Below are 26150 nucleotides of genomic sequence, written 5' to 3' on the forward strand. Positions count from 1 at the left end.
CTTTTTTTTCTTGAGCACGTCTATAAACTGAAACAAAAACTCAGCGAATACTTGTCACACATTTATGAGCCATATATCTTGTAGCATATGAGCAGGTCATTCATTCGTTGGTTCTGAATTAATGAATCATGGCTCGTTGAATCTAAATACAAATGCACATTCATTCTTAAAATCCAAGCTCTGGCCTCTGAACTCCCAAATACAAATCATGCTTAGGCTCCAGCTAGTCTGCAACAAATGGTCTTTGGCAACACTTTATTGCACCATGGCGAATAACCAGAACAACACGACACCGCATCTCCTAGCTTTGCAAAGCTTAAAATAATTCCAAACCCCCTTTCTCTTTCTATTCGTGCATGTGATTGTAACTTTGTATCCTTAACTGTTTATATTAGATTTTATATTTAGATTTATTTAGAATACATACAAATGTAATTTACGTCTTTTAGTTTGTCAAGAGATTTAAAGCACCGTTTTTGAAGACTGCGCATGTGCGAACGTGCTCTACTATGTAAGAACGAGCCAAATATTGAGTCTGGTAATAAAGCAAAATAACTGAGAAAAATTTGAAATGGCCTTCAGATGCCATGTCTGTAACTTATATGACAAAATCTAGCGTTAATTCGATCTCAAACAGATTAATTAAAATAAGTTATTAGTCCACCATGTGCGAGACGTCATAAACCAACGTGGTTGAACGATACTTTGCGACATATGGTTTCGGAAAACAGTCGTGACTAGCTAGTTGATTTCTCCAACGATGCATGGTACTATGGTAGTTAAGCAGCGAGCTATATAGTTGTACGGGAAACGCACCCCAGTGCGGTTACAATCTTTATAAACATTTAACCCTCAGACGGTCTTCGTTTCTGAGTCACATCCTGGGTCTTCCCGGTCAGAAGTGACCGGACACCTAAAATGAGACTTCCTCCATCCCAGTAAAACCAATGCAATTTATTTTTGTTCTATAATATTTTTTCTTTTTAATTTAGTATTTTGAGAGAATTTTATTGAATTTATTAATATTTATGCAATCTTTATGTTGAGGTTATGTTGAGTATAATATTTAAAAAATTGTATTATTATTATTATTATTTTTTTTTTTTTTACTTTTTTGTCAATTTCCCATTAATTTTCTATGGGGGTAAATTTTGACCGAAGACCACAAGTGTGACTATTTTTTTCATGACGACTTAGCATGATCAGATCATGACCTAATTTTTTTTTTTTTTGTATTCACATACCTAATGCCATAATGGTCACCAAGTTTCATAACATTCCAATGAAGCTGTGATTTTTAAAAATTCAAAACAGAAAATTCTTCGGTCAAAAATGACTGTTAAGTGTGTACTTTTAAATGATCGGATTCAAACTGAAATCAAATATTCTCTGTTTAAGTAATTTGTATAAAACCAACAAGATGTCCAGTTTCTCAAACCCTTGCTCATTATTTTTAATTTGACCACGCCCACACGCGTAAAAGAGATTCACATGCAAATCTCCACAAAGCACCAAACTTCATCAGTCTCTGCTTTTCGTCGAGTTTGGAAGACGCGACTGAGCTTACATTGGATTTACCTCAGAAGAAGAAGAACGCGATTTGAAGACAAGACAGATGTAAGGTAAGAAATTCTTATTATATTAGTTAAATGTTATTGTTGCATTAACTTCACATTGCAGTTGAACTGTTGCTAGATATATGGTGAATATTATAATATTTAGACCCGTGTTTCAGTTAAATACTGTGTTTGTGGATATCTGCTCAAACGTAGATATGTATAATATGGTAACCTTAATGTTTCATATTTTGGAGCACGCTGTGCGTTTGAATGTTTCATATTCAAAACACACTGTGCGTTTGAAAAGCAAAACGCACTAAACATTAGGCTTCATGTTTTTACTCCAATCTTATTTCATATCATCATAACGAATGGAAACATTTGAAGTAACATATAATAATAAATATATTTTACTCTATCGTAGTTATTACTGAAGTGTTCCTTTGAAAGATTTATAGGCTGCTATAGGTTATTTTTTATTATTTTTATTTTATGCAGCACTGCACGTAGCCTATGCCTACAAGGCACAACAAACCTGGTGTTCGATATATAGTGTTGGGAACATTTGTGTGTGTATTATTCTGTGAATTTTAAAAAGCAATTTTAACCAAAAAAAAAAAAAAAAAACCATTTTGACCGTACAGCCCTATAGTTTCTCTTGATATCAGCATGTTCACAGTGTTTGTTTTTTTGTTTTGTTTTTTACAGGGACCAGATGCCCCACTGATGAGTCCTGCTGAGTCTCTGTACATGAACATGGTAAAGTGAAAATCAAACCCCTTGGAAATGAAAGGTATGTACAATGTTTTTAGGAATGGCACAAAGGTCTCTGTCTTTGGATCATTGTTTTCAATAGTGTGCTTTTTTGTCATTTGTTGTGTATCGTTGGATTATGTTGTGTTGTAAATAAATCCAAACGATCAAAAAGCCATTCTTTTTTAAATCTCCTCATTCTCTGTGCAAGGTTGGTCAGAATGACAGGGCCTGATAGCTCCTAATAGGGCCATTAGGGAGGGTCTTTGTCTTTCTCAGGTGTGAAAAGCCATACATATTCAGTATGTGTTTATGCCTCCTCGCATAAAGCTTTCTTACACAAAACACGTCTTACAAATTTTAAATCAATATATTGTCTTATCTGAATGAGCAGTCAGGATGATTTTCACGTAGTTTTGGAGCAAATATTCTAGGCTACGTGATACAATTTTCAAAAGTCTTGTGAAGAAATAATCAGTATGGGTTTTATGGCCTTATTTCAGTGATTTCAGTGACTTATTTTTGTATTTTCACAAACCACGGATAAATGTCATTATCTCAAAACTACAAACTTTTACATACATGCTGCTGATATATTATTGTAGCAGAGTTTGTGCTGAATACAGTGTAATCAGACTTTAGCCATGAAAATGTCACAAGTAACAGAAATAAGCACAAATGTCAGAGCATGTCAGAACACCTCCAGGGCCAGAAAACTCCTCAGACCCCAGAGGGTTAAAAAAACGCAACACAAGTCACAAATGATTTGCTCTTATCATCCGATCGTGGTTGTATCTCGCTATTAGTGTTACTCGATCTCAGTGCTGCATTGACACTATTGACCACAACATTCTTTTAAATAGACTCGAAAATTATGTTGGCATTAGTGGAATTGCATTAGCATGGTTTAAATCATACTTATCTGACCGTTATCAGTTTGTAGCAGTAAATGAAGAGATGTCTCATCGATCACAAGTTTAGTATGGCGTACCACAAGGCTCAGTTCTAGGACCGCTGCTGTTCACTCTGTACATGCTACCATTAGGAGATATCATTAGGAAACATGGCATTAGCTTTCACTGTTATGCCGACGATACTCAGCTCTATATTTCTTCAAAACCTAACGAAACTTACCAATTCACAAAATTAACGGAATGCATAGCGGATATAAAAAATTGGATGACTAGTAATTTCCTACTACTAAATTCTGAAAAAACAGAGATTATAATTACTGGACAAAAAACTTCGTCTTCGTCGTCGTCGGAAAGTCTTCGTCGTCGGTTAGGAACCTGTGTGTGCTCTTTGATACCAATCTTTCATTTGAAAGTCACGTGTCTAGTATCTGTAAAATCGCATTTTTCCATCTTAAAAATATATCTAAATTACGCCATATGCTTTCAATGACAAATGCAGAACAATTAGTTCATGCGTTCATGACCTCAAGGCTAGATTATTGTAATGCTCTACTGGGTGGTTGCCCTGCACGCTTAATAAACAAACTACAGCTGGTCCAAAACGCAGCAGCTCGAGTTCTTAATGGTTTAGGTCCGCAGTGCTTGAGCGAGCTCTTAACGCATTATAGTCCTTCACGTCTATTGCGATCTCAAAATTCCGGCCAGTTAATAATACCTAGAATATCAAAATCGACTGCTGGCGGTAGATCCTTTTCCTATTTAGCACCAAAACTCTGGAACAGTCTTCCTACCATTGTCCATGAAGCAGACACTGTCAGTTCAAAGCCAGATTAAAGACACATCTCTTTGACCTAGCTTTCACATAATACATTATAGACTTCTATAATTCAATGTTAGGCTGCATAGATTAGGTCAGCCGGAACCGGGAACACTTCCCATAAATCCTGATGTACTCGTTACATCATAAGAAGAATGGCATCTACTCTAATATTAGTGTCTGTGTTTATCCCGAGGTTTTCCCGCAGCCTGCCGGATCCAGGCCGCATCCAGATCTGACGAAGGACCTTCGCCTGGACCCGATGACAACGCAGTGCTGAAGTGCCAACTAGTCTCTCCCTATGGAGGATCCCACTACCACTCTACAGATAAGGTGTTGTCGGGAAAATTCGTTTCGCGTATCTACCCCGAAGTGACAAAATAAAATTCTGTATCAAAATTTATAAGAAAAGCCCAGTACTTTGTTTAGGCTTGGTTTGTAGGGAATTCCAAACCTGCGTACATATATTCAAACGCACATAACTATAGAACCAATTCTTAATGCGCATGTGACCGCCATCAGCGTTTCTCACAGGTTCACGTTTAAAGTCTATGTAGAGAGAATGGTGTCGTCTTAGCGGCCCCTAATTTAAAGGTCCCGTTCTTCTTGATCCCATGTTTCAAACTTTAGTTAGTGTGTAATGTTGTTGTTAGAGTATAAATAATATCTGTAAAATTATAAAGCTCAAAGTTCAATGCCAAGCGAGATATTTTATTTAACAGAAGTTGACTACAAAAAACGTCTGGATTGGACTACACCCCTCTACTTCCTTCGTTAATGACATCACCAGAACCGTGTTTAGACTAACCTCCGCCCACAGGAACACAGGCGTATTGATGGCGAAATGTCAACAGACGGTTGATGTTTATCTATAATCGGATACCGCAAAAGTTTAATTCGAAGTTGTTAGTTTGCTCTGTCCATTTCACCACGGACTGTTTTTCTAACCTGGGATAATATCAAGCAGGTTCTCTCAGCGTTTCATACTGACGAAGGGAGCAATTTCAACTATATTCCAGCAAGCGGTAAGTACAAGTAGTGATTTAATATGGAAGTAGCGATCAACTTCACATCGTTTCTCTTAGTAGGATGAAAATAATCTTACTTAAACTGTGATTAATATACAGAAAGCGATCACAGAACAATCCCTTTCCATTTATATGCCTCATGTTTGCATTGGTGAAATCATTAGTGAGTGCAGAAACTGCGTTGCAATAATAAGATCTTTTTTCACGCGATCAACAGGCTGTCATCTGCTCAATGCTCATCATCACTGCAATTTTGTATGTGATTGAAATAGATCTAAATACTTAAAAAACTTCTCACGATTCGTTTATCCCGATAGCTGTAATAGTAAAAACATATAATAGCTGTAATAGTAAAAGTTTTCCAGATAGTTCCACATGTAATGCCAGATATTTCATATGCAAGCATTTCAGCCAATCACAGCAGAGGGCGTTTACACTGAAGTCTCACAGCAGACACGCCCCTTCAAACAGAGTGTTCAAACCAGGGAATGAAATCAGGCTAGGAAATATGCCTTTTATTTCTAAATTATAACAATTTTTGATCTAAAAAACATACTAACATTATAAGGGCACCCCAGGAAACATGATAAAATAATAAAAATAATCCATGGAATGGGACCTTTAATAACAAATGATCGTTGCGACGGAAGCGAATCAATCAAAACTAACTTTAGCTGGAAAATAACTTTATTAAAGAACCGCTATAAAGCCAAAACAATCTCTGTTACCTTAAAGGTATAGCGGAGGATTTTTTACTTCCGGGTGGATAGCCTATACTATTGGTCCTCCTAATTGTCAATCATTCTGGTGAATCAATCAAACTTTTCAAAAAGTGGAGAGGGTGGGTCTTATCTAAAATTCGGAAAGATCCTCCGCTATACCTTTAAATTATACTCTTATCTCTGTAAAGCTGCTTTGAAACAATCTACATCGTTAAAAGCGCTATATAAATGAAGATGACTTGACTTGATGTGAAGAGTGTGATTATCATGTCAAGAGAAAGTGATCCTGCATCCACTGCTAACACATGCAGAAATCCCCCAACACAGAAGATAGTTAGAAATGTCTCTGCTGTTTACAGAGCCCAAATCCTGACACAGCCACTGTTGAGGATTTGATATTATTGACATGTCACCATATTTAATTTGGCTTCTGTAGAACTGATCACAGATTTGATCAGAGGGAATATGGTTAATCATAATAATCATATACAAAGTAATTATATTGCTTTATAAGACTTGGATTAAAGCTCAAACTCCTTTTTATTCTTTTTCAAAGAGACATTAATTGATCAATACATGTCTGATGCTCAATCATTTTAATCATTCTACTGCTTATGAGAATTATGAGAATTATGAGCCACATTTTAGTTCTAATTATTAAAATCATGTTTGTTTTTAAATGCTGATATCACAAAATCATATCTCTTAAATTCTTAAAAACATATAGTTATCAGATATTCATTCAACTTTTGATATCAATAGAATCAGCAGTATTTAAATGTATGATTTTAACAGTAAATATCAAAAGGTTCACAAATGCATTGTTGTCATAAATAGTGTCTACTTAAAGTCAGAGAGTATGGGGATTTAATGTCAGATATACTGGTTTTAATTATTGGCTTAAGGCACGTTCAACTCATTCAAGTATTTGCAATAAGACAAACTGACAACAGAGAATACGGTGAGTTGTGTTGTCTGTAATATTGCTGTCATGATGTGGGGAACTAATTCATACCGTATATTAAGCTTTAATATGCTAAAATATTGAATCTGTTCTCATCTTTCTCATTTTATCATTTGGATAGATGCTAAAACGTATAATGTGGACGTATCTGCAACATTTAAATGTTTTTACAACTACAGAACGTCACATATTTACAAATCTTTCATAGCATAAAGATATGTGTGTAATTTTCCTTTTACCCAAAGATACGCTTTCTATACAGAATTTAAACAGAATAAAACGTAATGTACAGAGATGTGGCGGAATTTGGAAAATTACAATTTTAGAAACAATATAGCATTAAAAAGATGTTTTGAGCTGCAAGGTTAGGCCACTACGCCTAACACATAAACATTTATTCAAACTAAGTAACGTTATGAAGAAAAAGAAAAACATAACAGACAGACAAGTGTAATCACTATCACAATTTCCAACGTGATGACGCAATATGCGGCGCATCTCAGAGATGGTACACGATGAGCATTTGTGGTTTAAAAGTATATATATAAATATATATATATATATCGTCGCTGACCGATGAAAACCACGTATGTCCATTTTGTCGATTTTGAGATTTTTCGACGGATAGAATGTCCAGGTTCATTTACGTATACAGTCTACTTCACATACCTAAATGACCAATGAAAAGTTGTGAAATCATGTCATCTGATTTTCACGTATATCCATTTGGTGTCAAAGCTGTCAATCACGGCGCGTGAATCTCCCGCCCTGTGGAGGCATCTCGCCGGTCTAAAAAATGCGTCTCTGGAAGCTCAGCATTGGATAGCGAATAACTCTGTGAGGTAAAGTATCAGCAAACGTTTGTTTTTGACAACTGTTCAAGTTTATTATATATTCGCAATATATTCACAACTGTTATTTACCGGTAAATGGTCTAGACAAAGTAATTGTCACTGTTTATTGTGGAGATGTTAACGCACGGGTCTGTTAACTTAAGCAATACTTTTAAGGTAGTCTAATATTTTTCTGACTAATAAATTACTGACACAGTAAAGGGTAGATTTAAATAAAGAATAACGAATTTTAAATAAAGAAAAAAAATGAAATTTAAATAAAGAAAAAACGAAATTTAAATAAAGAAAAATGACATTAAAATAAAGAAAAAAACGAGATTAATTTAGATTGATAACGGGTAAAAAGGCTAATAGCCTGTCGGGTCTGTGCACTTTTCGGTCATTCATTATTCTATTTCGGAATGAAAGATGAAATGTAAAAAAAAAAAGGGTGCAGCTTGTTTGTTTTTTTTGTTTAAAAGAAAAAAAAACAGAAATGGCTGTATTTTTTGTACATAGCATAGCCTACTTTGTTATGATTTTAGTATTATAATGATTAATAAATGCACGCACAATTATCCGTGAACCTGATTTGAAGCCTTTCAACTTGTGTGTGCAAAATGCAGAATTAAATGAATGTGCAGCAATTTGTACAAATAGAGTCTGTAGGTCTACTATACTGTTGAAAGTATGAAAAGTGAACAGCACGAGTAATAGGATGCACAATTTGAGACGGGTCAGACATGATTTTGACCACTTCATTAAGTTTTGTTTTGTAGAAAGACTTTCTTTAAAGTGAATTTCGTTTTGTATAAATTTAATCTTAATTTTAATCAATTTTTCATCAACCAATTGCCTGGAGTGGATTTAATAAATAAGAAGCAAATATATAGCAGACAATATAATCATGGAGGCGCCCACGCGGTCACTTGCATTGCACGTTCCATAGTAGGAAGTCAATGGGGTCCATCCACTGTTTTGTTACCGACATTTTTCAAAATATCTTCTTTTGTGTTCAGCAGAAAAAAGAAATTCATACAGGTTTGAAACAACTTGAGGGTGAGTAAATGATAACAGAATTTTCATTTTTGGGCGAACTATCCCTTTAAGCACATCTCATCCTAACTTAACGAAACTCAGTGTATGCCTCACACAGACATGAGAAAGACATCAAATACACAAAGCTTGAAAAGTCTTTAAACGAAATAATTCAAAACGAAAAGAAAAAGGCTACTCTCTGATATGTATTATTATATGATCATAGCTTAGCCTATTTTGTGAATTGTTCATTCCCGGTTGGCACACATTTTGCTGCCCTTACAAAAGTGCCGCTTTAGGCAATTGCATAGTTCGCCTATATGGATGCGCCGGCCCTGGGGTCAGCAATGAGTGTATTGATTCATTGTCCCTTCATAGTTTACAAGAGACATTTAATAAACTGAGATGTAGGCTATTTAATAAACTGAGCGTAGCCTATTCATCTGTCAATATGAAACGCGACTTGGCCATTCTAATTAATGATCGGAAGAACGCGTATCGACCACCGTTACTGTAAAATATGCACGTATGTCCATTTAAACATTGGACATACGTGAGTTTTATCGGGCAGTGATGATATATATATATATATATATATATATATATATGTAATTATTTTTTATTTATTTTTTAATTGACCGATTGTTTCGCCAGATAATACCCTTATTTCTCGACTGGGATCGTGTCGAGACTTTGAAGCTGCATTGAGACGGACATTTGAACCTTCAAACCGTTGGTTGCCATTGAAGTCCATTATATGAAGAAAAATCCTGGAATGTTTTCCTCAAAAACCTTAATTTCTTTTCCACTGAAGAAAGAAAGACATGGATATCTTGGATGACATCGGGGTGAGTAAATTATCAGCAAAACATTTTTTTGAAAGTGAACTAATCCTTTAAGAGTCAACAGTTTTTGTTTTAAGTTGATTATTTGTTTTTGTGTGTGTGTTTTGTTTATGATTGTTGTTGTTTATTTATTTATTTTGTTTTTATGTCAGCTATATCATCTGGTGCTCTTTGGTCTGTTTTAGTAAAATTTTCTGTTTTCATTTTTTTTTTTTAATCACAGCTTCATCGGAATGGTACGGAACGTGGTGACTTTTATGGCATTTGGAATGTGAACACACAAAAAAATTGAGGGCATGGTTCGAGCAGGCTAAGTGGTCATAAAAAATGTAGTCACACTTGTGTTCTTCGATCAAAAATGACGACCATAGGAAATTAATGTGAAATCGACAAAAACACATTTGTAAGATTTGTACAATCTACAAATCGGCCACGATGCAGAAAAAAAGTGCTCAGCAATGAAGGGGTGAAACTCTAAAACATCAATAGTGCAAAACAGACACACCCACTCACACACACACACACACACACACACACACACACACACACACAGACACACAATTATACACACAAATGAACTTCTACCATACAGGAAAATTGAGTCAGAATCCCAAATGAGGAGCACCAGAGGGTTTTACATGTCCTATTGGTTTTCATACAGAGAAATGTACGTGTCACTTGTTCAAGGCTTTGTATTGTTTATTGTGAATGTCATATGATTAACGGTGTGTTCACACGGGGCGTCAGCGTCAACGCTTGACGGAAGGCGTGGCTGAAGTTTGGCACTGACGCCATGGTCATAGCAGCGTCAGCCAATGAAATTAGACAGGAACTCAACAACAAGCTTCATTGTCCTCAGTTTGCTGCTCTTGAACAGGATGAACGTGATTGGCTGCCGCCTGGCTACTGTATTTGCATAGAGTGATCCTGATTGGCTGACGCTTCCGTCTGCGGCGCTTCACTGGCGTTGCTCGCGGCAGAAGTTGAAAAATTCTCAACTTCTGCCGCGAGCAACGCCAGTGAAGCGCCGCCGACGGATCCACAATTCTTTTCGGCAACGCTTGACATCACCCATTCAAAGTCAATGGGAAGCGTTGACGCTGACGCCCCGTGTGAACACACCGTAAGTATAGTAGCCTACATTAGACACCAAATACATAATATACTCTGCGTCTTTAAAGACTATTTGTAACAACATCAACAAAGAAAATAATAAATTCATAAATACAGTCAAGTGGGAAACACTTTACAACATGTTACACATTTAATTATAGCCACACATTTTTAGAAAATATATATATTTTTAAAAGATAAAGATTAATGCAAAAAATGCAGACATGTGTGCATATGACCCTTACCTGAAGACTGTATGGGGCTGATAGTGTCACTGGCTTCACTCACTCCCACTTTACCCACTATCCTGTAGCGGATCGAGTACTGCTTTGTAGACTCCAATCCAGTCAGAGTAAAGACTTCATCAGCAGTGTTCATGATAATCCACTGTTCCTCAGCGCCACATTTATCCTGCTGGTACTCCACTCTGAACTGCACAGTTTCTCCAGTTGGGGACTTCTGCAGTTTCAGGGTCACACCGCGCTCCAGGACCTTCATCACTTCTGGTGGAGGAGGCTTCGACACGGGCTGGAACTGTGTGTCTGTCAGCTTCCCTGATTCATACAGATAGATAGAGGAGCCAGGACTGGAGGGATCGGAGATGGCGGAAATAATGAATCGATATCTCTTTTCATCTTTATTAGCCTCTGAAAAACTTCTGAAAAGAGATAAGTTCTTTCTCATCTTTGAGGTGACATCAGAATCGGAGAACCACTTTCTGACAGATGCTAAAGTCCTAGAATGCGGTTTCATTCCCACATCTACCTCTTTAAACTCGTCAGATTCCAGAAACTTCTCCATGGCTGAAAGATACAGGTCTTCATACTTCAGAGATGTGAAGGTCAAGCACACTACAACATCAATATTAAGATTAAAGAGAATGGTGTTGAGACTGTTTGAGTCTTCAGTATTGATTCCCTCCAGTATCTTGGTGTGAGAACTCAAGAGGTTAAGTTCAGCCTTTGCATGATCTAACCACTGGTTAAGCGTGTCAGCAGTAAAGGGGGAGCTGTTGTGGATCTTCTGGATGTCTTGCAATGAATTTTGCTCCATCTCTCCTCCTCGTATAGCAGGCAAGACCTTGGCCACTGCTTTCAGGAGCACCGTTTCATAAGTGCTAAGAGAGCCCTGAAATAAACGGAGCCTCTCTTTGATGTCTTTGAAAACATTTACCAGTGTTTTTCTGGAGAGGTCGTTGCATGTCCTCTTTACTTCTCCAAGCCCCTCTATTATATCTTCAGTGTTGGAAACCAGACTTGTGCTAATTTCTCTCTCCAACTGAGCTGCTTTTGTATCCAGTAGAGAAAGAGGATAGAGCCAGACTTTTATTGGAACTGCATTCTGTGGATTCTCCTTCAGTATAGTGGGGAGCTTCTTGTACACCTCTAGGGCCTCCATGTAAGTGGTGGGCTTCTGCTCAAGGTGGACGTCACCATAAAATTTGCAGGCAATATTCTCAGCCACTTTCTTTTGAGCATCTGTCATATCTACAGCTCTGTGTCCCTTAATGGAAAACTGAGGAATCTTCTCAACCATGATATTCAGTTCTCCCTCAATCTCTTGCTTGTCTTCCTCTTCTGAAAATGTCCGATCAAACACCATGACGGCCTGATCTCCGTATAGTACACCTGTGACCACATGAGTTGCAGTTTTCTGGTCAAAGACCTGAGGGTAGGTGATCTTGCCCAGATGAGTCATTGTGAGCTGTTCGAATCTGGAGGTTTCACTGTAATACATTGTAACTCTGGACTGTTGGTTTGAGGATTTGGTGTCACGCAGGAACTTGGCAGATCCTTCCACCTCCACCAGCCCTCCCAAGAAGCTGGCCTTCAGGGAAGCACTCACATCCAGGAGACTGGACTTACTGGAGAGAGAGTCGGAGCTACTGAACTTCACATCTGTCCTGGGCTGTGGACGACTGTCCAAATCTTCTCTCAATGATTTCTTATCCCACAGAGTGACACCTGAAATGAGAAATTACTTTTAGAGTTACTGCAAAATCAGTCTTTGTGTGTGTTTTTAGTAATTGTTGGTTTGGTGTGTTTGAGTGCTCATTGTTACTATTACATGCATTTGTGCATGGTAGAAAGCACACAGTGAACTCTGAGAAAACGCTATGCTTGAGCAAACAGTTTGTGAATAGGCGACTACAAATGATGGCCGTGAAAGAGACTGTGAACACATTGAAAAGGATATGTTTAGTTGGTGGGAGCCAAAGTCTAAAAAATGGGTTGGACCTGACATGGTCTGCCATACTTTTTATTTGTGTTTTTTTCTGTTAACTTTGACCCTAAGAACCAATAATTGGAGGGTCTGCTCTGCTAGAAATATCGCGAAAAAACAATTGTGGCCATTTTAGTGTAAGCACCCTTTATTTTTTATCAGTAAAATTATTTTTTTCCTCAAATCCTCAGTGGGTTGGGTAGGCTGTAAATGCAATAAATGCATTCCAGATACACAGAACACATGTGCTGACAACATCCACTGAAAAAATAACTCTTAAGGCGAGACACTACAGGTGAATAGGTTAAATTTTTTAAATAATAGATATCTCATGACTAAAACTAAATCAAAATTTGCTGTCAAAATGAATATGCTGTAACCAACAGAAAGGATGATGTCTCATACAGACTTGACAATCAGCTGAAAGCTCAATGTGACTTTCTGGGGAGGAATCCTTTGTGGCACACACAATGTTGTGCAAAGTACACAAATCGTAAAACTGTTGAACAGAAGAGGAAAAATGTTGAAAAGCCAGAAGGCACTTCATTTGAAGCAGAACTTAATCCGGAGCCAGACAGCAGCAGGCCTACTAAAAAAACATGGATGTCAATGCCATAGCCCATCAAACACAAGGAAGAGTGCTTCATTTGTGGACGAGCACGCACGACCAGAGGGAATAGATCCCCCATTTTGATCGCCACTTATGACAGACAGAATGCAGTATGGGAAAAAGCAAACAAACTTGAAGATGAAGAGATACTACACAAGATTCATGGTCCTGATGGAAACAGGTGTACAACTGATATGATTGTTGAGGACTTTCGATACCACAAGGAATGCATGACCAACTACCTGACAAAGCGTCTTCGTTCACAGGAAAAGACTATTACTGCCACCACTCCATATGATGCTGCACTGAACCAACTCATATCTTGGATAGATGAGTCCCTTTTCTAAGTAAATGCTATATCCTTCGTTACAGTTTTGAGGGATGAATTCCGTAAATCCTTGGAAAGCAATGGAGTTCACAATCTTACCCCATATAGATGTTAGTCCTTGATTGCCCGCCTTAGAAGGCACTATGAAGTAGGTGGCAAATGTAAAATAATGGTTGTGCCACAGAAAGGATGTTCTAGTCTGATTTGCTCAGCAGAAATGCATGTGGGCTGCATGCTCTCAAAGTTGAAGGAACTTAAGGAGAAAACTGAAGAGGCAGAGTATGAAGTAGAAAGTGATGATGAGTTGACACCAGATGACACCATAGTCTCTTCCTACAACACTGCAAAGAGAATACGGAAGGAGCTCCAGGAATAACGTAAGCAGGCCCTGAAGGAAGCAAGAGAAGCCAGAACAGCTTAAGCCAGTGGAAGTCACCAGATGCCTGGAAGTATGACTGAAGACCCGTCACTTCAGCTAGAGATATCATACCTGGAGGCATCCCGAAGAGTGAGCTCAAACCTGTATAACCACCTGGCATGGATGATAACAGATGCATCTCCAGAGTTAGGTGAGGACGGCCGGGTGAAAGTAAGTCCCAAGCAGCAAGAACAAGTTCTCAACCTTGCCCAGGATGACCCCACGCCAACGGTTAGTTTACCTCTACTGAACAGCCTTTTCAAACCAAGGAAAGCCACTTCAGTCTAAAAGTCTAAAATCGTCAAAAGAGTCAGTCCCTGCACTGTAAAAAAAAAAACGTAGATTCTACGGTAAAACGCTGGCAGCTGGGGTTGCCAGAATTCCACCGTAAAGTTACGGGTAAAACATTTTTTTCTTTTACGGTTGGCAGCCATTGTCATTGTTGTTTCTACGGTTAAATCTGGTGCTTGAGTCAATGATTTACTGTAAAATAAAAAGTATTAACTTTAGGAAAAAACAATGTTTTTCCTTAAAATTAACAAGAAAACAACCTATAAAATTAAGTTTGTGCCACAAAAAATAACATCTTTTCCCTGTAAAATAAACTATCAAAAATGATAAAATACAATATTTTATTCTGTAAAAATTCCCAGAATTTATGAAAAAATGCTTTGCAGTTTCCCCTTTTTAATAATTATGATTAATAATAATTTAGAGATGACATGGAAAACTTTTATGAGCTATCAAAGGGTTTACCTGATGGAATATATGAAATGTGATCCCCTTTTGCTGGTTATTTCACAATGAATGAGCAAACTACTACATTTCATGCATACAAATAATTTTTAGGTAAAGTATTAAGCCTGCTTAGTAGTAACCTTTTTTAGAAGGAGTTCTTATAATCTGTCTATCCTGTAAGCCTAATATACAATGCATTAATTTATTAAAACTTATAAATGCAACACAAATGTCTTGTATACCTTGTATTTCAAATAAAGTATTTTATTTACCATCTTTGAAGTTGTGAACATCATTAAACATTTCACTCAAATCACCAAAGACCGTCCCAATCAGTTTTCTTCACTGCAAAACCAGTGTTAGAAGTTGAGCATATATTATATTTTACATCAACTGTGGCAGACAATTTGCAAACACCTTTAACATAACTTTGAGAACTTTAAGTGTTATTGGTGCAGTTTGAACTACAAAAATGTTAAAACAAGTTAAATGTTCCTTGTTTTAAAATATACAAATGCAGATATAGGAAAACACTATTTTTCTATTTTAATAAAAGCTGATTTCAAGAAATTCCGGGAAAAAAATTTACTTTGACTTATTTTACACACAGAACTGTTCAGAAAAGCTGAAACTGTACATCTTTAAAGTGCATCATGTAAAAAAAAAAAAAAAGGAAAACAAAAAAAATTTCTTTTGAGAACTTTACAATAGTTTTTGATTTACAAAATTCTAGCTAGCGATGTACATGCAGCATTTACATCATTAGAATGCACAATTACTGTAGTAAAATTTTAATCTAAGAAACTCCTGGAACTAACAAGCAAAAACTGGTACTTGAACAAATCTTGTTTAGTAAAACCCCAAATTGTTAAAAACATTTCACTTACATTCAGAAGTATAAAAATTGTTTAAACAACAAAAACATCTGTAACAGAGTCTGTAACACACCTTTATCACACTGTCCAAAACAAGAGGGGTTGTACTAGATCCACTCATGGTCAGCAATGTCTGAGATGAGAGTGAGGACTCTAGGATTGACTGAGAACATTTTTTTCTTCTTGGATTCAACCTTGGTGCCTCTCTCAGGATTTATGGAAAAGAAACACCTTTATGGAAAAAAAAAGTGAGAGAACGATTGAGAAAATTAACAACCTGAGAAGGGATATCAAATTGATACGTTTGATAAATCCCAAAAAAGTGTCCATAAAAACAGAAATTTTACCGTTGGAGGAACTCCAGTGTTGATCGTAGTTCCACTGGGTAGTGTATGTTAAAGCAGTAATAACTGCCAAACATCAGGCAGATGGCGGAGGTGAAGGTTGTGATGTGGTCGTTGACAATCTTCTTGTCGATGCTCAACATGAATGTCTCAGCAGCAAAGCAGGAGGAACCTGGGAATCAATGTCAGTTATAAATATATATATATATATATAATGCAGATACTTGAAACAAATTGGAGGATGGACCCTGCCAATATTGGTAGTAAACAAATAAAGAAATTGCTTGATAAAGTAATTAATGTGCCAAATAAAAAATATTACATAAAAAGTAATTATTAAACAATAAGATTGGAAATAAAAGGGAAAATTAAATAATAGTGCTAATTTTAAATTAAAACTGAAAATGATAAATATTGATCTGTCAATGTATAATAAAATAAGTTGGTAAAGTTTCTTTTTTGGGTGCTATATTTGGCACAATAATTAATCAAGCCATGTATTTTGTTCTTTTTATTACCAATTAAGGCAGGATCCATCTTCAATAGTTACATACATCATAGGATGAATTATCTTACTGGCTGAGCTTCTGAGGTTGTGTTAGCCAGTGTCTCAGTATGTAAGCTAGCGAATGTGTGCGAGAATGAATAAATGAGTGAATGTAGTGGAGTCCTCTGGACTACATAAAACGTTATACAAATTGTGGGAAATGATATAACAAAACTAAACTAGACTGAAAAGTTTGTAGCCAAACTTTAAGTTGGCTTGAAAAAGCCTAGCCAGACAATTTTAAAAGACAATTTTAAAAGCTAAAAGCTTGAAGGCTTTCAGTTTAAAATAGTTGTACAATGACTTTGCAGTTACATCAGAAAAAAAACTGTTGAATTTTGCTCTATTTACTTACCACAAACAATAATGAAGGGTGTTGGTGGCACTTTCTCCATCTGAACATCCTCTGCAAGGCTTGTCGTCTCAACACAGTGGAACAGAAGGTCTTCCTTCTCATCAAAATGAGCCAGTAAAAGAAGCAGCATCTCAATGACTTCATGGGAGCAACCACTGGACTGACCTCTTTCAGTCTGAAGCTTGAGAAGAGCGTTCAGGACTCGTTTGCTTTTTTGTGCATCAACATATCTCAGGAACTTTAACAGACGTGCCCCTTTTTTGTCTACATTATCAAGGAAGTTTCCCATCAGATTTACACCAGTCAGCTCTTGGAAATGTGCTGGCATACCGACTTCATTAAAGAGAAAAGGCCATTTCTGGCATAGTTTCTGGATGCTTTCCCCTTTGTTGATGTCTTTACGCTGCGTTTAATAGGTGCACTTGACTAGTTCTTTCACGACATCTGTACTGTAGTTATTTTTTAACATCTTCATTTCTTCTTTTTTTTCAAGCTGACTCTCCACAGTCTCCGAGAGTGGCAAATGCTTTGGCTCCCAGCTAATACATCCATAGGTGTCTTGAACACTTGCTCTTTGTTTGGCAGGTATTTCGTCTGTGTCGTCATCATGTGATGCTGCTTTGCGCTTTATAACCTTTGGTGTGTCAGGTCGCTTGACATTTTCAACTCTTGCCTGAAGTTGCTTCGACAGAGAATGATATCCTGGTCCAATAACGTCGCCATTAATCACATCTTGCAGAGACTTTGGATACCTTGCCACCATCCTTTTTGCTATCTCTCTTATGTTGTGTTTGGTAGGATTCTTGCAAGTCTTCATCATTTCAGAGACCACAATCCTTACCATTTCTCTTCGTTGTCTTGCACTAGGTCTTTTCTGTCTTTCCAAGTTCTGTATTAACTCCTCAGGGAGCCTCTGCCATGGTATTTCAAATTGATCTAAGCAGTTTAGTGTTAATGGTGTACAGATTCCTGAAGATGATGTAGAGGTGGATGACGCTGGTGAAGAAGAAATTGAGGGTGCAGAGGGAAAGACAACCACTGGAGATGAATGCACAGATTTTGGTGTTGAAGTTCCGGAGACTAAAAAGAAGATATGAAAGCTTTAAACATTGAGCAATGCTTTTTCTGTTTTGCTAAATTACACACTGTATAGATGCATTTGGAGACATTAAGGTTACACAAAATAGTAAAAACTAAATGCAATTTGTCTAACAAGACTGCATTTTAAAAATTAACATTTTTGAAACCCCCTATTGCATAATAACAACATTTATTTATTAAGGAAATAATGATGATGACATCATCATTAGACTCATAAAAATTCATATTCTAACCTTAACACCATGTTAACAAGTGTGCCATTGGGTGGTGTGGTATTGTTCTATACTGACTATTTTGGGTCCAGGCAGCAACCAGTCTTCGGGCTTGTATGGGCTTTAACACTGGCAGCAAATCGTTTTCTGTGATGTACTTTAAATCATCTGTGGTTGCCGCACCAAGTGTTTTCAAAGTATCTTCAACGGACTTAACAAGTTGATCAGGAAGGTCCGGAAGCACTCTTGTTATCGCATCCCCTATGTTCTTCAGCTGTGATTCAGCCATATCTGTTAAGACACACAAACAAAGAGTTTGGTCTCTGGTTCAAATAAAATTAATGCATTCAGTCTGACAAGATGCTGTGCTTCAGTGGAATAATCTGGTAACCATTTTTCACATAAGATGACAATGGCCACAAGTCAATCAGTTCACTGATGAGTCTGCACTCTAATCTGCCGGTGTCTTTTTTTACTGAGTACATGTGGTAGTAAGAAATAAATTCAGCATCATAAACTCTCATGAGAAAATGAAGAGCTGAATCATCCTTAACAAAGATCAGCAAAAGTTCACCAAACTCCACTGACTCATCATACTTCATGACAACAAATGTTGTACTCGTAGTTTAATGTTGGGGTGCCAATCGAGGAAATGACTTCTCAAAGTTTTCAGATGCCAGAAAGATTAGACTTTATTTCACAAGCAAAGTCTGAACGTCTTCTGCAGAAAGACGCTCCCAAGCAGTGTTCTGCTCTCACGTATATACCTTTTCCTTGCTCCAAAGATGGTAATACATGATGGTAGTACATTCTATAGGTATTTTGAGAAATAGTTTTGTACCATGTGACATTACTGAAATAGAATTCTCTGCTGCAACAGCACAACTCTCAGGCTTCCAAAGTCAATTCAAAGTCGAAAGACACACAGAAAGGAGATAATAGTGTACAAAAATACAGTTAAAGTACTTATTTTCTAAATAATAAAATCTTCAACATTCCCCTCTCTGGGGCTTACTTAAGCCCCACTTTCATTTCCCTTTTCCAGAGTGTAGTTTCAAAATCCAGTCCCCTCAGTTATACTACCTAGTGACTAAATTAAGTCACCCATTCTTATTTCCAATGACTGAAATTATGCCACCACACTCCGAGGAGCAATCGAGCCAAACATCTTTCTCCATCCATTTTCTTTTCTTTTAGTTGTTTCTTTTTCTTTCACTGGAGAAAGTAAAAGACTCGAATCCTCCCTAATTAAACATCAAACATTGTTATAAGCGTGAGCGTGTATTTTGTTCAGCCTTGCCTGTGGTTGTCACAGTTATGTAGAACACATCAAACATAAAACCATGCATTATACTATCCAAAATTTTCCTTGAGGTGTAGACTTTCTCTTAAGCATAGCTTCAGTAAATTTTCCTCCTGGAGCGGTATTATTTGGTATAAAAGTACAGCACTGATCACCAAACATAACGCATACTCCGCCTTTGTCTGCCAATAACCAATTAAGGGCTTGTCTGTTTTGCCATGTCATTTTACTTGTTTCACGCAGTTGTTCTCCTAATGCAGATAATGCATCATCGGTGTAATTAATAAATCTCTGCTGATTATAGTAAATATAATTGATCCATTCGACATTTTTGTTTTGCGTGATCCATATAAATATTGATTCAAACCCTGATTTAACTTCATCTCTAGCTTTAAATTCATTAGGGATACCTCTAGGTTGACCTATTGAATCTAAACTTACATTAGAATCTGGTTGATAAGCTCTCTTACTTCTGTTCTTGTCTTCCTTTATATTTTCTGTTTCCCACTGTGCAATAGTAATTTCTTGAATTAATCTTACCCTAGCACATATTCCTTTCCATTTTAGCGGCAAGGATGCTAGAAGCCGTCCTTTTCCACAAGCCCAAAAGAAATCTGCTACTACCAATGTTTGATCTTCATATAGCTCTATTGATGGTAATGCTATAGTTTGGTTTTTACATTCTTGCTCTGGATTTATCTTTTTCCCTTTTCTTGTTCCTAGCGCTTGGAGTTCTGGTGCTCTTACAGGTATATTTGAATGCCAAGCATTTGTTCTGTCTAGGTTCCATATTGTATCACACTTTCCATCAAATTCTCCTAAATTATGAATTCCTGTAGATTTATTAAAGCACTCATATTCTTGGCTGTAATCTATACTGTACCATTTTGGGATTTCTACTTTTCCTTTTTCTATTTTAATATTTGAATTTACATCCCAATATTGACACCAGGTTCCCCAATGTGGTCTATTAAATCGTTCATGCAATTCAGAATTTCCTGAAAAAGCTAAACACTCAGCTGAGCAGTAAGGTCTAAAATAGTCATTTGTATGACAAAAGTGACTATTAAACTCAGCACATTTTACATAGTCATGTGGATTTGGAACTACTATTACCTTATTCAAGGGGGATTTAGAGCACATTAAGCAATTGCTCATGCCTATTTCTTTTGCTGTAAATGTTGCCCATTTATACCAATCATTATTTTGCGCTGTTTCCCATAAAATATCTCCTTCATTAACTCCCTCAATGTTATCATCGTCAATATTTCTACGTTGTTTTGATAGCTTTTGCTCTTCAATCACTGCTTGTTCTGTTGAGGTTATTGTTAAGTTGTCACTAGTTGTTAAGTTGTCGATGATTGTTGAGGGCTGAGAAATCAATTGTAGGGAAATCTGGGTGGTGTTGTCTATCGTTTGAACTGGAAAAGAGGTTTGGGTGCTGATGCTTAAAGCTTGAACTTGCAGTATCAGATACAGTAAGCATGTGAGGATCATTATCAGACGCATTATCGGACTCATTTCTTTCAGTCTGATGATTTTTTCTGCCTTGCTAACCGACTTGTTGTTCTGGGCTTTCAATATTCTGCACCCTTTCGTCTTGTCTCTTTGTTTCACATGTATTTTCTTCTCTTTCCTGTCTTTGTTTTGGAACTCTTGTGCAGTGGTTTAGATGATACCAGGTGGTCTTTCCTTCCACCTGGACTGCTGTCGGAGTAGCTGTCACTACTTTATAGGGACCCTCTCTCCTGGGCTCGTTCCACTTCCTCCTGAACACCCTCAGATATACTAGATCACCTGGAACCACCGGACAAGGTGTCTCTGTCTCCTCACTGGGCTGTTTTCTCGATTCCTGTAAATATATAGCTTTATGTATTGCAGTTAGTTTTTTCATATATGATCTTAATTCCAGTTGTAATTGTTCCAACGGCGGTCCTTTGTAGGGACCTCTGCAATACGGCACAGGCATGGGTCGACCCGTAAGCATCTCATGCGGTGTTAGATGAGTGATTCTATTAGTTTGCATGCGGTAGCTCATTAGTGCAATTGGTAAAGCATCAACCCAATTAAGTTTAGTACTTTCACATATTTTATTGAGTTTGGTCTTGAGGGTATTGTTAATCCGTTCAACTATACCTTGCGATTGAGGTCTATAAATGCAGCCTAATCTTTGTTTTATTCTTAATTGCTGCAATACTTGTTTTACAGTCTTTTGAATGAATGCTGACCCATTATCAGAACTTATTTCTGATGGTATTCCAAATCTTGGGATTACTTCTCTTGTCAAAAATTTAATCACTGTTCCGGATCCCTCATCCGCTGATGGTACTGCCTCTACCCATCTGCTAAATCGATCTATTATTACAAGCATGTACCGTTTGCCTTGTACTCGCTTTATCATGTCCACATAATCCATTACCAAGTGTCTGAATGGTCCTTCAGGTACTGGTATGTGGCCCATTGGTGTCGCTGTTCCTTTCCTAACATTGTTTTTGGCACAAATTTCACATGTGGACGGAAAATTGTCCACCATTGCATACAAATATGGAGACCAATATCCCTGCTGTTTAATCTTCCTAATTACTTCCCCTCTAGCGCAATGGTCAAAACCATGCGAATCTGCCATAAGAATATTTAAAAATGCAGTTGGTGCCACAATTTGTCCTTCATGTGAACGCCAAATATCTTGTGCATCTTTTTTGGCCCCTCTCTGATGCCACATTGAATGTTCATAAGGGCCTGCTTCTTGTTGAATTCGAACAATATCTTCCAGTTGAGGTTGTGGTTCTATAAGAACTACTGGATTTAATATAGCTACTTGACATCCTGATGCTTTTTTAGCTTCTAAATCTGCTATGTTGTTACCTTTAATGACAAAGTCATTTCCTTTTTTATGAGCCTGGCATTTGATGATTGCCAATCGTTTTGGTAACATCATAGCAGAAATTAGTTGACCTATTTGTTCTGCATGTTGGATTGGAGATCCATCACTCCTTTTAAAACCTCTCTGTTTCCATACTGCACCAAACAAATGGCATACACCATGAGCATATGCAGAATCTGTAAAAATATTTGCTGTTAGTCCTTTTGCTAATTGACACGCAGTTGTGAGAGCTTTTAATTCTGCTAACTGAGCAGAACAAGGCTGTACACAATGTTGGGATATTACTGTTACAAATTCATCTTTGTCTTTTCTTACCACTGAATATCCTGTATGATTTCCCTGATAATCTTTAAAACTAGAACCATCTACAAAGTAAATTACTTCTACTTCAGTTATTGGTGTAGATTCAAGATCTGGTCTTAATCTGGTGAATGCCAATGAATTGGCCACACAATCATGTTGCTCTCCTTCATAGTCTAAAGGAATTGACTCTGCTGGATTCACTGTATCACATCGTTTAATGGTAATGTCTGGATACGTAAGCAGTGATGAATATGCTAGAATACGAGCTTGAGTTAGCACAAATTTTCCTTGTTCAATCAACAATCTTGTTTCTACAATCTTATGGTGCGCATAAATAGTTACAGGGTACCCCATAGTTATTGTAGATGCTTTTTCATATGCATAGTAAACTGCTGCAAGGCCTTGTTGGTAGCATGGTGGGTAGCCTTGAGCTACATTGTCCAGCTTGGTGCTATAATAAGCTATGGGCTGTTTTTTCCTGCCACTGCAAGTCTCTTGCATCAGAACAGCTGAGGCGTAGCCATCAGTCCTGTTTGATACATATAAATGAAAATTTCTAGAATAATCGGGATTAGCAATTACAGGTGCCCTTTGCAATTCTTTTTTTATAGATTCAAATGCTATCATAGCATCTGTATTCCATTTCAATGGATTATTTAAATTTTGTAGTCCTGCTTGTCTCATGATTTCTCTTAATGGAGCTGTTTTTATTGCATAATCCTCTATCCAATCTGCACTGAAGCCAGTCATTCCTAGAAAAGTCATCATTTGTTTTACTGTTTGTGGCAATGGTGCTTTACTTATGCCTTCCAAATGATTTGGAGCTATCGCTTTTGTTCCATATGAAATTAACCTACCCAAATATTCAACCTGTGGCTGACAATATTGTAGCTTAGTTTTAGATGCTTTTTGACCTCCTTGGGCTAATTTTGTAAGTACCTTTATAGAATCTTTATGACACTGTTCTCGTGTTGTTGAACAAATCATTAAATCATCTACATATTGCAGCAAAGTGCTGTCTATCATAAGGTCTTCCAAATCAGCTTTAAGAACTTGATTAAAAATATGTGGAGAGTGTTTATATCCCTGAGGCATTCTCGTGTAAGTATATTTTTTTTCGGCATATAAAAATGCAAATAAATGTCTACTTTTTTCATCCAAGGGTATACTAAAGAAGGCATTACATAAATCAATTACTGTGAAATATTTTGCATCAGGAGGTACATTTGTTAACAGCGTATGTGGGTTTGGAACATCAGCTGGCCAATCTTCTGCTATTTCATTTATTGCTCGCAAATCATGAACAAGACGCCATTTTGATTTGTTTGCTTTAATTACAGGCAAAATTGGAGTGTTACAGTAACTATTTGTTTCTATTAGCACTCCTGCTTTTACCAAACCTTCAATTGTATCTTTAATGCCTGCTTCAGCTTCAGGCTTTAAAGGGTACTGTGATTTACGCGGCAGGTGTACACCTGGCTTGAGTTGTATTGTTATTGGGCTAGCTGACTTTACCAATCCCACATCGGTGTCATGTTGAGACCATAACTCAGTTGGTACTTGTTGCTCAACTTCCTTAAATAGTTCCTCATCAATAGTCTCTATCGATTTGTCGGTTGTTATCATTTGTTTTTCTATTTTTTGATTAATGACAATCTCCTGTGGAGACCCCATTAATTTGGTTGTATACAAAATTTTAATGAAATTCTTGTCGACAGAATGAAAAATTGACGGATTTATTGTTGGCTCCCACTGGCATTGTTCTGCTTTTTTCATCATTGGTCCTAAGTCTTTTGTTTCCCAATTTTTTCCTGCATACAAGGACACATGTGGTATAGAATCTGGTACATTAAACCAATTTTTTATAAATTCATTTTCTGTTATACTCATTGCTGCTCCCTGTTTACCAATTATAATGTCTTTTACGTTTAGTTCAATTTTTTGGTTTTTAGTTTTCTCTTGCCATGCTTTTTCTATCTTTTCATCTCTTTTGGGGTCATATATCATAGTGCAATGAAATTCTGATTTTGGAAACTGTGCTTCAAAAATTTGTGCTTCAATGAACTTTCCCCATGTATTAATTATTTGTCTCACCTCATCTTTTATTTGTCCTATCCAGTATACATTTGCTTTTGGTTCAGAGATCATCATTTGAGTTTTTATTCCCTGCAGGTCTATATACACTCCTTCTGGAGAACACCAAATTTGTAGCCCTAATTCACATAATGCATCTCTTCCTAACAAATTAACAGGAGTCTGATTTGATACGAGGACAGGTAGTGTCACACTTTTATTTTTAGTTTGTAGGCAAACTGGAGCAGTCATAGGAATTAGCTGCATTTGTCCCGAGAATCCTATTGTCTTTGCAAATTTTCCAGACAAGGGGAGATGTGAGGCATAATTTGAATTTACACATGTATAAACTGCTCCTGTATCTACTAACATGGGTGTAGTTTTACCTTCTATTTTAATTTTCAACATTGGTTCTTGATCAGCATTAGTTGTCAAAATTGGCAGCTGATTATCCCCTATAGGATTCTCTGGGCACCCCTAATATCCCTGATTTGGACCTCCCCATGGGTTTACTGGGCCTTGACTCGGACCCCGATAAGGGCGCTGCCAACTCCCCCCCCTCCCACCCCTCGGGGACTGTGGCCATGGAGTGATGGGGCAGTTGATTTTATAATGTCCAGGCTGTCCACACCTCCAGCACACGTTTAGAGGGATATTATTAGGCTTGCCTTTTCCTCTTTGTCCCCCTTGTGGTGGATATCTTGTCCATCCCATTGGCTGCTGCTGTGGAGCATAGACATTGACAGTGGGTGCAGGGATCTGTTGTACATTTGGAGGTATTGCTACAGGCGGGGGTAGCTGCATAGCTGTCAGTGGAGCCATAGGAGCCATTACTGTCATTTGATCTGACTCTTCTCTTTTTACAGTAGCTTGAATCTTTTTCTTATTATTGCTTGTCAGTTGCTCAATCTGTAATTGAGTCAGTTTTCTTTTTCTTTCAGTTTTCTAGCTCTTTTTCTTGAATCTTTAGTTTTTGTTCATTTTTTCTGTATTGTTCTACAGCATGAGTCACATGATCACAAAACTCCTTGTGTGTTTTGGAGTTTAGACCGACCACATCCTCCAGCTTGCTCTTTATTGTTTGCGGCATAGCATCTACCACAGCATTTCTGAAAAGTGTAGCCATTAATGGGTCTCCTTCTGGATTCCCTTCAGTCTCTTGCTTCAATTTTTTTAATTGTCTCTGTATATATTCAATTGGGCTTTCTGTATCTCCCAGTTGTTCCCCCTTTAATGATTTAGGGTCTATT

General features: G+C 37.2%; 1 protein-coding gene across 1 annotated transcript in view; it reads right to left on the reverse strand.

Moving 5' to 3' along the window:
* LOC308687257 (stonustoxin subunit beta-like) overlaps positions 1-26150 on the reverse strand; it is a gene marked incomplete at both ends in the record, with an annotated part of 58550 nt that overhangs the window by 14575 nt on the left and 17825 nt on the right. The window contains one exon of the mRNA XM_081359626.1: positions 10832-12550. Within this exon, the coding sequence (XP_081215752.1) occupies positions 10832-12550 (1719 nt within the window). The remainder of the gene's footprint in view (positions 1-10831; positions 12551-26150) is intronic.

This window comes from Scardinius erythrophthalmus (genome assembly GCF_964197995.2).
Source record: "Scardinius erythrophthalmus genome assembly, chromosome: 1".
NCBI classification, from domain to species: Eukaryota; Metazoa; Chordata; class Actinopteri; order Cypriniformes; family Leuciscidae; genus Scardinius; species Scardinius erythrophthalmus.